The sequence below is a fragment of the Octodon degus genome, unplaced genomic scaffold (genome assembly GCF_000260255.1).
Source record: "Octodon degus isolate 3935 unplaced genomic scaffold, OctDeg1.0 scaffold00127, whole genome shotgun sequence".
NCBI lineage: Eukaryota > Metazoa > Chordata > Mammalia > Rodentia > Octodontidae > Octodon > Octodon degus.
In genome coordinates, this window is record NW_004524703.1 from 2,185,557 (window position 1) to 2,200,475 (window position 14,919).

General features: G+C 45.6%; 1 protein-coding gene across 1 annotated transcript in view; it reads left to right on the forward strand.

Moving 5' to 3' along the window:
* The window catches only part of Disc1 (disrupted in schizophrenia 1), a 352,530-nt gene extending 338,603 nt beyond the window's left edge, over positions 1-13,927 (forward strand). Inside the window, exons 12-13 of the mRNA XM_023700878.1 lie at positions 2,252-2,369; positions 10,575-13,927. Of these exons, the coding sequence (XP_023556646.1) occupies positions 2,252-2,369; positions 10,575-10,846 (390 nt within the window). The 3' untranslated portion in view covers positions 10,847-13,927. The remainder of the gene's footprint in view (positions 1-2,251; positions 2,370-10,574) is intronic.
* Positions 13,928-14,919: the final 992 nt, after the last annotated feature.

Below are 14,919 nucleotides of genomic sequence, written 5' to 3' on the forward strand. Positions count from 1 at the left end.
TGAGTGGGCTTTCCAGACTGTACGTCCTCACCGTCAATCTCCACAAATTTTCAAAAGAAAGCAGATAGAGACTCCATGTTTGGGGGATATGTAAAGCCATATTTTAAGCCAATTTTGTTTAATTTAGCTTTGCCTTCATATTTATTGCAGGCTGAACATCTTCATCTTCAGTTCTTTGAGGCTGTTTAAGAATGTTTCGGTTCCTGGTCTTCTGATCTGATGTTACTGTTTTTCTCCTTTAAGTGTGTCCACAGACACATATATTTTCCCCGTAGGTCTATTTTTTTCTTTGTGTGTGACTCATGGGTTTCCCACTGCCCATATTCTTTCTCCAGTGGTTCCTTTCCTTAATGTCCCATTGTTTTGTCTGTGACTGTGGTCTTGGTCTTTGCCCCCTGTCTCCACTTCTTTGTCCTTTCTCTCCTCTTCATCCCGTGTCTTGGAATGAGAGTGCTATCGCTTGTAGGAGCAGCAAAACTTACACAGCTCTATGGTTTTATGTGTTTGCCATCTTCTCATCACTGGTCAATTTTGAGCAGACCTTCACATGAAAGTTTGCTTAATTGTATCCATGCGCCCTAGACATTGTCCCTGGATTTCTCATCCTCTGTATATACAGTTATTTGCATTGCAGGAGATCTCTCCAATATTTATAATAGTTATTTATAGTTTCCATTAGTACTGTTTTACTCTAACATAGTTGACCATTTGGAATTTAAACTTGAGAGCATTCCAGAGTGAATAGAGCAAATGTAAAAGCACCTATCTGGGTTTAATTATTCCTCATGGACTGAGTGTAATATCATGTTGTGCATGGTATCTCAGGACTTCTCGCAACACTACTACAACTGGTCGGTCTTCGTTGTTGTTGGGTACTGGCTGTAGCTTTTGTAGTAACCTTACAGCTTAATCTAAATGCAAACCTTGATTCTTTCCTTTATGTAAAGTTCTTTTAGTAGTCTCAGTTATCACTAATGGCATGATATTTCCTTTATATTTGGTCAAGTTTTAATTTTGAGCTCATTTGATGCTCTTTTGTTCCTCCATTCTAAGTTTCTCTCTTCTCTTTCCTTATTTTCTTGGCCTTATTTATTCTAATTTATTAAGAAACCGTAGCTGGGCTGGCCAAATAGCTCAGCAGATTAAAGTGCCTGCTTAGGTGGACACGGTGGCTGGGAGCTCGATCCCCAGGCCTACCGTGTCGGCCCCACCCCTGGGGCATGCTGAGATGGCAATTGAGACTGGGCATGTTGGCACTTGCCTGTAATCCCAGCTCTTGGGAGGCTGTAAACAGGCAGATCACTATGAGTAGATCTAATAGTGAGACCTTGCAGGCCCTGTATGAAATAAAAAAAAAATAGAAAAGAAAAAAAGAAAAGAAAAAGAAAAAAAGAAAGAAAAAGAAACCGTGGCTGTTCCATAGGGTATCCTGGGGTGAGCGCCTGGACCTGGCCCTTGTCAGAAGGGAGTTCACAGTCACTTGAGGGCTGTAGCACACATCAGAACTGATGCTGTACAAGGTGGGATTGCCGTGTGGGCCTTGAAGGAAGGAGGGTGGAGAGGGGCACATCATGGGAGGAGCTACCCATGAGGGACATGGCCCAGGGGCAAAACTCAAGTAGGTAAAACTGCAGGGCAGTGCTCAGCCATCAGCCATCAGTGGGTGGTGCGTTTGAAGGGGAAACCCCAGAGGAGTGTGGAGCTAGGACTTGGGAGGGGGAGGCAGAGTCTGGCAGCGAGCACAGCATCACCATCCCTGTGCTTAGGAGTTTGCAGACTGTGGCCAGTGTGAAGACAAATGCTTGGTGCCCTGTCAGGTTCTAGGGCCTCTGAAAGACTATTTGTCCTGATAGGTCAGTCCAGGTGCTTCTGTGACATGTGCCAACCATGTTTTGTTAGAGTACCTGTTAGACTACTGGTCTTCCATGAATGCACCTGGAAATTTCCCTCTGATGGATCCATTCTGGGAGCTGATGGGCTGGGATTCCTACTTTGAAATGACTGGATAAAGGGAAACCTGTGGGGCTATGTAGACAAAGCTCCTCATTCAGTAACAACTTGAACTTGATTCTTACCTTTATACAGACAGCCCCTGGGAGGCAGAGGCCCCAGAGTGATTCCTGCTGGGGCACAGAAGCTGAAAGTGCATTCTGGGAAGATTTTGTTGCGGTCATTTGTGTGTCCTGTCAGTGTTCATGGCCTTAAAATTTCTAAATCTTTATATATGATCTCTTTCTTTTTCTCTGGGCAGGAATCTTACATCCTTTCTGCAGAACTTGGAGAAAAATGTGAAGCCATAGGCAAGAAGATATTGCATTTAGAAGATCAGCTTCACACAGCAATCCATAGTCGTGATGAAGACCTTATTCATATCCTTTTCATCTTACAGATGAAGCACCTGAAAGGTTATTTTGCAAAAGAAAATCTTAAAAAGTTACGCTATTTCCATCTGCCTGATGGAAACAAATTATGGAGCAATTACCCACATGCAACATTTTCTCTCTAGTTTTCATTAAACAACTCAATATTTTTGATTATTAAGCCTGACCACTCAAAGGTAACCACAAGGTCAGGCATGCACACAACGAAGTCAAAGCCAAATGGAATTTCAGTGGGTATGAAGCTGGGTCTATCCAGCCTTTGGGAAATCATCAGAAGCAAAGCATTCGACTAGCTCAGTTTCTAAAGGGCTTTAAAAAAACGAGAAACCCAAGTGCATCCTCAGATTTGTTCCTCATACAATTCTGCCACATAAAGGGCGGTAGAGTATCAAAGCTAATAACTGTTTGGATCATTCCTTTTCAGTGTGCAGCTACAAACACACAGTTAAGTTCAACTCAGTCCTTTTCTATTTTTCATCATAGGCTTTTCTTGCACTGGGCTCAATGTCCTTGGGGTCAAGCTCCACAGACACTTGTGTCAAAACTGGCTGCGGTGAGCAAGGTGGCAGGAGGGTGTTAGGTTATATCTGTGAGGCGCTTCACACTAGGGGACATGTGGAGGTTGTGCATTGGTGAGTCCTCTAAGAACAGATGGAAGGGTATGTGATTAGATAAAGGGATAAGTAGACTTATGCTGTATGTTTTTAGTTCTTAAATGACAAGTTGGTATTTTCTGGCTAAAACCACTTTCCAGTTCATTCATTCATTCTATTCACTGGCATGGCTTCCATTAGATGTGTTTGTAGGAGATTTGTTTTGACCTTTGCTTCTCATTGTAACCTTCCTAGAATTCCAGTTATTATCATACATTATCTGTATGTGTAAATAGCTTTGAATAGCTCAGGATTAATCTTAGTCAAAAATATTCAGACATATGGTTTAATGATGAATTCAACATCATTTTCTTTCTTGTTATACCTTTAAATTTTGGACCTTGCTTATTAAACCTAGCAGGATATTTCTTTAATTCAGTCAGAAATTATTTTCACATTGCTCGAGGCACATTTTTAGGAATTTCTGTCTTTTCTAATTTCTGCCTCTTACAAAACCAGTGTCAAAGCTGTTCTTGGAAAGTTGCCTCCAAGCAGCAGAAAGTGCAATGGCACCTTTTGCTGTTCACACTCTCAGGGGTCCCAGATTGAAGCTCGCCTAAGGGGCCATGGTGTCCATGAGCAGCCAGCAGCTACCTCTGGGTGCATGGCAGCTGCCTGCTTCAGCAAGCCAAGCCTGCAGAGGGTCCCGGCCCTGCCAGTGTGTGAGTGTCCTGAGCAGGAGGCACCTTGGCCTAGGAGGGGCCAGGAGCTCTTTTGAGAGCTGCAGCCGGTGTCTGCTGTTTTGAAATTTTCAGAAGATTAGTTTGATTATAAGCCATTATCTTGTCCTTACCCAGGAGAGGAGGCTGAGGAGGGGCTGAACAGTGTTTCAAGGAGTCTGTGGCTTTTCTACAGCCAATCTGAGCCAGGCTTAGTAGAATGGATGTCCCGAGCCAGTGGGTCAGTCAACGAAGGTCACCTGGGACAGGAGCGGGGAATTGAGGAGGGGACAAAGGACAGGAGACGTGAGAAATGGAGACAAGACAGGATTCTGATCAAGTCTCATTTATTCAAAGGAAACTCTTGGGTATATATAGTGGAGGCATAGGGAAATGACGACACAGGTAAAAGGCGCGAGTAACTAGGCAACCGGGCCATGACATGAAGTCCCACCTCTGGGGCATAGCAGGAGACTTATGGGAAATAGGCAGGGTAAGAAGAATTAAGAGCTCAGCTCAGCAGAGGTAGGGGAAGAGGAACCCGGAAACCCACTTGCAATAGGATTGGAGGCCTGGAGTTATTGAGCCTCCCACAAATGAAATCAGAGACAAATGTGGGAGCACTGGCAACCTTGTTTGCAGCATGAGGATGGTTGTAAGCCCGTCTAAGTTTTTATGGTGCTAAGGGAGGCTGTATGCATACCCTATGCTTAGCACAGTCCTCATCTGCAGCAAGGACTTGGGGGCCAAGGTCATTCCTTGGTCTCACTGCTCTCAGCTCCTTTGTCCCAATGTCACACTGCATCCTGTTTGCACATACATAGGTTCAACATAGGTGGTTTCGATCCCCTTGTGATAAATGTTTGAAGGACTCAGTAGCCCCATGATGGTTTATGTAAGAAGTCATTTGTTGCAAAATTGCTCTAAGTAGGTAGCGATTCTTGTCCCTGCTTTACAGTCAGAAAAATGGAAGCTTAGCAGGTAGCAGGTCCAGGGTCATCTCTAATAGTCCAGGCCCAGACCCTGGCCCTGGCCACATGTGGCCCAGCAGGAGACAGCTATGCTTGTATGGGAAGGGAAGGGTCTGTTCAGCAGAGGAGACAGTCACTTTAAATTTTAAACTCTAGACTCAGGTGTGGTGGGGCACATCTATAATCCCAGCACTCAGGGAACCTGAGGCAGGAGGTTTACAAATTTGAGCCCAGCCTGGGCAACTCAGCAATTGTCTGAAAATAAAAAATAAGAAAGGATGAAGGATGTAGTTCACTGTAAAGTCACTGGGTTCAATCTGCGACACCCCACCCATCCAAGCTATAATAAGCATGGAAGTCCCCTTGCCTTTGGGAATTCTATGTTGAGATAAGTGAGGAAATGTCAAGCTAGCGTTGGGCTATCAAATACTGGTATAAACGCCAAAGCCAGCCCTTTCCCCTCTTTAAATACAGTCCATTCCTCAAGATGGATTTCAACCCAGAGTTTCCTTAGAAGCTCAGGCTGTGTCCGCATCAGTGATTGAGAATAGATACACAAAAGCATCTTTAAACTCATACACTCAAGGGGGACACTGTGCTTTGTATTTACCCAGCCCTGTGGGGCTACCTAGCAAACAAAGCCATTGTTTCAGAGTAGAACTTATCTCAAGGTTCAAAGGGACTGCCAGAATCCTCCTACCAAACTCTTCCAGGCCTGTATTTTCATTTTTTTGATCACAGATTTAGTGCTGAGAGTGGTTGAAAGGAGCAGCTTGTTGCCTACGACACAGATGAGCCTCCTGGGGAGTATGCTAGCTATATTGTTGGTGCTATCGCTTCCTGCCTGGATAGTGAGGGGGACAAGATTAATCCAAGTCCACGCAGAGAGTGGGCCCCCCAGGAACAACGTGTCTGGAGGCTACTGTGTCCATGCTCCCAGCAGGAGCACAGGGCATCTGCATAAGCTACATGTACGCATGTATGTGTCTGGTGGCCCCCCAGAGCGACCAGCAAGTGATGGGTGGGACAGCACCAGGAGTTTCCAGACAGGTCTTCCTGGCATCCTGTTTAAAGTCACAGTTACTGGCAGCCTGCTGGGAGTCTCCTTTTACAAAGATGCTGGATTAACAAATCTGGAATGGGGGGATGGGCCCTGTCTTTTCATGGCCCTGACAGGCTTGCTAAATTACGTGTAGCACAGCCAGATGAGAGCCCCAGACAGCCAGCTGCTACTGTGGGGGTGTCTGAGAAGGGTCTGCACCACTAATTGGGGGAGCAGGCTGCAGGAGGGTCTCATGCAGGAACCAGGAAGGGACCAGCAGTGCATGCGACTTCACAGCCAGGGAGCGGGATCCAGGAGCCAGAGTCTGAGCCTAGCATACAATTTCACAGTCCTTGTGGATCCTAATTAGCAGTTACATTTTGAAAAACCATTTGAATGTGTAATGGTTCCTCTATGTTCAAGATGTATTAACTAAAAACCTGCTGGGTTGGGGTGGATTTTTAAGCAGAAATTTTTACATTTCTTTCTCCAACTTCTGCATGCCACTCACTATCAGAAGCAAAGAAAGACACCTGGGATTTGCACATTTGAGGCATAGTTTAACACCACCCTCCTCACCCCCGCAGGGCAGCTCTGCCTGCCTGAGAGTCACAGACAAGGTGGGGACAGACTAATTCTATTTGCAGTTGTATTTACATCCGTGTCCGGAAGCCCTTATGGAATTCTATTCTCTTTGCTCATTTGGAATGCGTGGCGCCCAATTGATTAGTTTTGGTGAGCTTGATGCATGTAAAGACGCTAAATACATTCAGGCTCATGCATGAGCACCCAGCCCCCGAAGGGCTCTTGTCTGGTTCAACTTTCTAATGTATAGGCTGAAGGAACAAAGGTAGTAAGGGTAGGGGGGAAATTCTCCTCTCCTTGGAAATGTTTTCTGCCCCAAGAGCTGAAGAGTTGAGAGAGGATCATGAAAACCTTGAGCTCCTCTCAGGATCTTACAGATAGGAAGAGTAAGCCCATGAGGCTGCTCTGTAAGGCATTAGGCGGCCTGGGTGGGTGCAGGGTGGAGACCGCAGAGCTTCCCCTGGGCTCCCACTGAGGCTGGAATGGACAGTTTGAAGCATACTGCAGTGGGAGAAAGCACGGAAATGGCTGTCCACTGCTGGCCTACATGATGGTCTTGGCCCAAGGTAGACAATACAGAGCCCCGCGTGCATCTACTGAGTTCTTTGATTTGGGTCCTCAGAGTGGTCTCCCCTGCTCAGAGTTACTGACCTGGACCTCTGACTTTTCTGTAGGCCATAGTGACTACAGAGGAAAGCGTGTAACTAAAAAGAAATAATGAAACAAGTGAGAAATAGTTTCAAAGGCTATACCCTTTTCTCCTTTTAAACCAAACTAGGTCAGATGAGCTGAAGACCTACTTTTGACTGAGCCATCAGAATGAACTCGTGGAATCCAGGGCAAACCTGGGCAACTCAGCAAGACCCTGTCTCAAAATTTAAAAAGGGAGTGGGGGTAGAGCCAGAGCTCAGTGGGAGAGCACTGTGTCACTTCTAAGAGGCCCTGGATTCTATCCCCAGTGCAACAACAGAAGAAAAGAGCAATCACTGGGAAAGGCCATTGAAGGTAAAACACTCAGTTACTTTTATATGAAAACAAAGCCTCCAATGGAAGCATTCCTAGGTCTTCTGCAAAGACAGTCGTCGGTCACCACTGCATTCCTGGGTGCCTCACAGCCACACCCCCTTACTGGTCTTCAGCACTGACATTTCAATAGGTTATGCATTTGCCAAGTAAGTAGGCAGTCCATGCTAAGCCCCGTGCCATCACAGGAATTCATGTCTAAATTTTCTTAGGATATCACAGGCACCTGGTGGCGTGTCTGTCAGGGGACTTTGAACTTGACCACGCAGTTTTCTTGGGCACAAGTGCCATCACACAGCAGTCCCTTGAGGCTTGTCTTGTACTTGCTTAGAGGCTCTGAGTACCCTATTATGACACCTAAGACTCCAGCACTGGAATTTGACTTCATTCAGCCCTTCGGAAAGAAATCAAGGTCAAATATGTCAGTGGGCTTCCACTGTAAACTTGTATTAGCATCAGGAAACCAGATTGTAGCCTGATCTTGGGTCAATGTATCAAATGGAATAGTTTATTTATTGCAAATCAGTGAGAAAATGTTATGAAAAATACAACAGGCTTGTGCATAAGCACCATAGTTCCTGAAGGACTCCCACAGGATGTGGGAGGTTGTGGAAACCAGGTCCCCTCAACTTTCCAAGGACAGCTTGAAAGACAAAGGTAGCAGAAGTTTTGCTGGATTGTCTCCTTGGGAATGTTTTTTTGCCCCTAGACACAAGGAGCTGGGAGAAAGAGCTTTCACAGAAATCATAGTCAAAGAGGCCAGTGGGCCTCACCTATGAACTTGTTGGATCAGCCAATACTTTAAAAATATACTATATATGGCTCAGTGTAACCTCCAAGCGCACATTGCTAGCTGTGACCAAGAGGCTTTTCCAGTATCCTTTATCTCATACTGAGCTTCTCTCACCACACACACACACACACACACACACACACACACACACACACACCACCATGCCCCTCAGCCTTTAATATACTACAGGCCTATTTTCCCAATTTCTGCAAGTTGGGTTTTTTCCCCCCTATTTCAGCCCTAACTATTCAAATCATCCAAAATATTTTAGAACTTTCATTTTGTAAGGAAAAACATGGTGGCTTGGTTAAAGAGAGAAGCTTTGCAAATAAATCTGAGTTTAATTATTTTAATGATCATTACCTCATAAACTCACCAGATACAGTTTTCCACATTTCTGATGCTTTGCTCTGTCAGGGCCTAAGTCATTTGTTGTATCTGTTGTGTTAAGAAATAAACCTTAAATTTCATGGTGTGTAACAATGAACAAAAGGCACTATTTTTTCACAAGAAGAAAAAATCCTAATGCTGTGAAGAAAATGTAAGATTCACAAGTGGAGCAATTAAAGATGAACTAAATTGTCTAGCTTCATGGGGATTTGTATCTTCAAATCCCCCGCCCCCTTTTCTGACCCTTGGGTGTGTTAGCAGAGATTAGCATAGGAGGGGATGATTTGTTAATTGTGTAAGTTAGCCTCTTTCTTTCACAGCTTCTCTTTCCCTTTAGCCCTCTCAGTTTCATCCACCAGTATTAGAAGTTTTCTGAATTTTATTTTGAGAAACAACGCATTTTGGTTTAATTTCTTTCTCTACAAACCTTTGTCATCACTTAGCGGATTACAAATAGTGGTGTGTAGTTCCAGGCTTCATATCAAAGGTAATTAAGTCCCAGGAGTTTGTCAGCATTCATAAACCACCTGAGCTCTGTGGTTTATAAATGTGCAGACTTTGTGATGAATTGCTGTGTGGTATTTGATCTGGGACCATTTATGCTTTTTGCTGATATGAAGTTGTATGTATCTTCAGTAAAGATTAGTAGATCTGTCCAGTGGAGAAATGGAGAACAAAATTTCCTTTGGAAGGAAGGGAATCAGCAAGGGAAGGGAGGGAATAAAGGAGGGGAAATATTGGATTCTTTATCTCTTCTTCCCCCTCTGCCACTCTCATTGCCCTCAAGTTCAAGTACAAGCCATGAACCAGCACAGCAAATGTGTGTAGATTTCACCAAGGAGGAGCCTAGTGAACTCCAAGGGGCTGAAAAGCTGGGTAGTTCAGCATTTCTGCTTGTGAGAGGCTCATTCACATGATCCCCAGTGTGCTCTGGAGTTCCTTCTTCAGAGCAGAAGGGGAAAGCTGTGGACAGCCACACTGTAGAGCTGTCGTTTTCTCTTGACATGGTGATTTCTTAGAGCTGGGTGGAACACTGCAGAGCAGGAAGCAGGTAAGCAGCCAGATTGAGGCTTTTCTCAAACCTCTGTTGCCTCTGTCTCTCACCTAGAATACTTGAATGGCCTGAGATCGGTGATGATTTAAACATTTAAATGGTATGAACCCATTGCACCCCTGTATCCAGAGGAGATGGCATTAGTTTGCTTGCATTTGTCTTAGGGCTGTTCTGAGGCCTATGACAAATAGCAGAAGCCTAAAATCTGACTAAAACCACTTTGTTGGTGAATGCTCATCTGTGTGAATGTTTAGAGAAAAATCTGTTTCTTACAAGAACAGCAGGCTTTGTTGTCCTGCTTTACTATTTGTTGAGTTCTTTATGACTATTTTCTCTATCTGAGAAACAACTTTACAAGTCAGACAGTTAAGTACTCACCAGTTTAAGAAGATTCAAACCAGCTGACTCAGAAACAACAGACTTCTTGCTCACCAGTCGATGCTGGAGCACCTTACTTGATGTCTAGAACATGCTGAGTGAGAACGGCGCTCAGCGTTGAGGGTTTGAAGCCTTGTTTCATGAGAAAACTATGAAGGAGCTTGCACCAGGTGAGCAGATGGTTAGTGGTTCACTGTCCATGACACAAGATGGTCCAGTGTTTGCTCTGTTGTGACAGTGGCCCCGGGTTCTGCTGCCTTGAGGAGGCTTTGATTTCTGCACTGAGAGCAGTTGGGTCTGACAGCCGCCACCCCAGCTCAGGGCTTAGCGGCAGAATGGTCGCACTAACCACGTAGCATCAAGCATCTGAGGGGCCATCTGTCTCAGCCCGGGAGCTCACTCTTCCTTCTGCATTTTGAAAATCATACTTGAGATAGTTAATGACCCCAGGCCTTGTAGAATTGCAATAGCTCTTAAAAGAAGTGTAAAATTTGTATCAATATTTAATTCCTACAATTTGGGAGAACTTGGAACTGCAATTAGATGGCAAAGCCCATCTGCTCCCGGCAGGCACACTTGCTCTCCTGGTTCCCTGGGAGGCTGTGGAAACCGGCTCCCCTCCCACTCTTCCTTAACGGCACCCACAGTCTCTCAAGGGGCAGCTCCAGATGGTGAAGGAGACGCTGCAGGCCATGTTTCTGCAGCTCCAGCCAGCAAAGGAGGTGGGAGGAGGAGAAGCTGGGGCCGCTGCGCAGCAGCTGCATCCTGGGAAGTACAGCCCCGAAGGGGCCCGGGAAGGAGATGGTTTATGCGTCACAAGGATGGACTCCCTCGTCGCGGATGTGCCCAGCTTAATCATGGAGACAGAGCCACGAGTCTCCCAGCAGGAAGCGGGACCCTTTTATTCTCTTGAATGAGATGGAAAGTCTGGAAGTCGGGATATTGGAGTGCATTTTACTGGCTTTCCTTCTAACTGTCACTTAGAAGTTCCTTTCCCATGTCATTTGTGGGAGTGATTTTTCCTCTCACCCCCCGCTGAACAGTTGAGAGTGAATTCTGCTGCAACAGTCTCTTTTCCTTGCACTGTTTTGCTTTCAGCTGCAACAAAAATAGTTCCTGCATCAAGGTCAAGTAGAGAGGACACCGAATCGAAGGCTAGGGTTGCACACCTGCTGCTTTCCTGTGAGCACATGAGCTAGGCAGCCCCAGAGCCTGCGGAGGCAGCCTCCACCTCACTGCTCCTATGCCTGACCACTGTCCTGGGAAACTTCTCAGGCACTGGACTCCCTGCACGAACAGCAAGCTGGGCTTTTGTGGCAGTGACTGCATCTACAACAAGGACCCAGAATGTAGGGGAAGGGCACTGGCAAAGAGGATGTGCGGGAGAGGGCAGGGCATGGATGAGGAGGAGATGGCCCCGCCTCTCCTCTTCCTGCTGAACCTTTTTCCACGGCTGCCAGGCGGTTGACAGAGCCAGGATGGATTCACTATCCTGCACAGATTCCATAGGCCAAGCAGTGGTCCCTGGGGTTCTTGCAGGCCCTGCTGGGATGCTCTTCTGGCCTGCAGGGACTCCTGCTGTGATGGTAGCAAAGCAAGCTGCACACTTAGGTTCATTGCCCCAAGGGTCCCCAGGAGTGCCCTGCAGACATTAGGTGACCGCCACACACTGTAACTTTTGTGTGGAGACCTCGTGCATGTTAGCGTGCATGCATGTAGGAGCCAAATGAAGACGCCCACTCGTTTTTGTTCAACCCCCAGCTCCCACAGAGTTTAATGGCTTGTGTATTTTTTCTAATACCCCCAGTGGCAGGTTGGCCAGTATTGTAGTCTCTGGGAGGTCTTTTTGTGAACAGTGACTTACATCACTGACTTGTGTGCTGGAGACCAACCCAACTTTCCCACCATGCTGAGCCTGCAGCTACCCGCACAGTCTGAGAAGCTGCAGTGGATAATGAGGCCTGTTGTGCTCCTGCTCCCACTATTTGTGCAGGGCCGGTAATGTTGCTGCTACCATGGCGATCCATGGACAGGTGACATTTTTATTATTTCCTGGTCACATGGTCATTTCCAGAAGGTGGCTGGTGCTTTGCTCAGCCTTCTGTGCTGCATGACACCTCTGTCCTATCAAGCGGAAGCTTTGCTTAAGCCAGCACTTGGCCAGAGGCCAGGCAACCTAGCAAAAGTGCCTGATGTATGAACACACTGCATTGTAAAAAACATACTGCATATTTGAATCATAAGCATAATTACTTTGTTCAGCAGACTTGATTTTTCAATAATGGACCAAATTCCTGAATTATTTATAATCATATCTTAAAAAGTACTGGCACCTGGAATCTTTAAATCCTTTAATTCCAGGGAAGCAGTGTTGAAGAAAGTCAGGACTGACCACATTGCCAGAAACAAATTCCTACTCTGGTGTGTTTTTGAACAGCCTCCTGGACACAGGGCATTTGATGGTCACAAGCCCAAGTGTTTTTTATTAATAAGATACCACCGTGAAATAATTCTGTGAGGTCATGAAGGGTCTGAAAATTCCAGATGTTAATAACAACTTTGAGTGTGCCCTAGAAGGGCCTCTTTGGTCCTTCCAGGGATGGAGTAGCTACTTCCTTGTTAAGATTTTCTGTTAAACTTCAGGATGGAGCAAGAGAGTGACACTTCAGCCTCATGCTGTTCCTCACCCCTCACTACTGCTTGGTTCTGGAGTGTCATCAGGAGGCTGCAAAGGCCAGGGGCTTCTTCAGCTATCTGCCTTCTCATGCCAACAGCACTGTCCTCAGAGCAGCACCATGTATCCCCAGCCATTCTTTCTATAGGACAGTTTTCCAGGGCAACATAAAAATACACAAGAAAAGTTAGGATTAAAAAAAAAGAAAGAAAAATTAGGATTTAGATTTAAAAGCACAACAATAAAAGCTTAAGCTGTTATGGAGGTAACCATGACCATGGCAAAAGCGCACCTTGAAAATGGTTCCTCGAGGGTTTGATTTCACCATGCCATGGCAGGAGAAAAGAAGTGCGTATTACGCTCTCATCTTTCAGAGATGCTGGCCTTCAAGTGGCCATCCCATCACCAACACGTTAGCTCTTTGAGCATCCTGAAATTTAAGACTGAATTCTGAAATTTTAAGGCTGTAATGATGGAGAGTTGTTCTCCTCTGCAGTAGGGCTGGTTTCCTCTATAACAAGTTCAAGTTCAATTCTGTTCCATGCTGGGCCCTCACCATGATGTTGTCCTTTAATCCTTATATCATCCTCAAGAGGTGGTGTCTGCGGATGGGGCTCCTGAGCCCTAGGAAGGCTGATTCCCAAGGCTCAGAGCTGGGAAGAGGGGGATGAGAGTAACCTAGGAGCTAACGACAGGCTGCTACCTGGACTAGGGCTCTGCCCCAAGTGTCCGTAACATCCTGGTGGGACTGTGAGCCACGGAACTATTGGGTTCACCCAGTTACATGTTCACAACCACTTGGGAATCCTGCCCAGAGAGTGGGAGAAACCAGAGCTAGGGCAGCCAAGGCTCCCTATCCTCCAGGCCAGCCCCACTGTGTGGTCCAAATTCAGACAGGCGGCAGCAGCCCACCAACCCCACTACTGTCCTGCTCCATGTTCCCATGTATGGAGAAGGCATCCCAGGACAACCACCCACAGCTGACACTGGGCAGATTTTCCTGAAGATCCTCATGTTATCAATATTTCTCAGAAAGCATCTGTGTGCCAGGAAGTCTATTCTGGAGAGAAAGTAACTATATGCTCATTAATCAAGCATGTTCATATATAAAATCCATACTTTTATTTCTAATATCCTCACCTTATCTAATGCTTGAGTTTTGTCATGTAATTTATTGCTTCATTAAGTTTACTTTTCTAACACAAAATTAAGTGATCTTCAAACCATGGTGCTCTTAATGATTTTTGTCTTCCCAGGTTTAAATGATAGAAAAATGTATCAGGTTTATTCATCTTCTTTTTCTGCTACAGGGTGATTAATTGTATGATTATTCACATCACACTGAACCTTTGTAATAAAGCTATGCTTTAAGTCTTCATATGTGTTTATTTTCAGATATCAACACATCAGATTGTATTCCAGACCTCTTGGCTGGGGAGCTCTAAAGTAGCAATTACTGGATAGAAGGAGCAAGACAAGGGTGCCACTGACACGAGGGAAAACGGGTCACTGGCCACACAGGCTGGTTCAGGGAGGCATGAACATGTCTGAAGGTCACAATTTGGGAAGGAGGAAACACATCTCCGTGTTCACAGGGGATGTCAGTACAAAGGTGGGAGAGCGAAGTGAGCAGGGAAGCACTCGTGCAACCTCCAGGCCCAACTCTATAGGCTGTGCGATCCACACTCACAAGGTAGAGGGCTACAAATGAGCCATTTCCAGAAGCAATGGGAAACAGAGGAAATGGCTCAGAATATGTTGAAGTAAGAAACATATGTCTTTGATGAAGGAAATTTTAAGGTAATGGGCACAGGTACAGAGAAGTTGGGAAGGCTTCCTTTCGTGTTCCTGTGGAATAAGTCTGTATTTGGCTCAATTTTAGATGTGCTTTTAAGTATCATGCCACTCTTTCCTGTGCTAAAAAAGAAGTTATGCAAGATACCAGCAGGAAGGACAGCTCAGATAATACTTATGCCTCATGATGGCTACAGGACAGACAACTTCGTGAATGCAGTGGAACCAGAGTTTTCTTTCCAAGCATGAGAGCTCTGTCCATTTGTTTCGTCCCTCACTCGGGAAGCACTTATTGAGCTCCCACCTTAAGTGCCCTTCCACCAGATGGACGAATTTACGAGTACAGAGGTTGAGAGGCTTAGTGAAAATTATCCAGCAAGTAATTTTAAGTGTTGACCCCTGTAACTCTTGGTTTTGAATTAACATAATAAATATCAATCAACCCCCAGACACACACACACACACACACACACACACACACACACACACAGCTATTTACTTAATGTTGAGCAAGCTACCTAT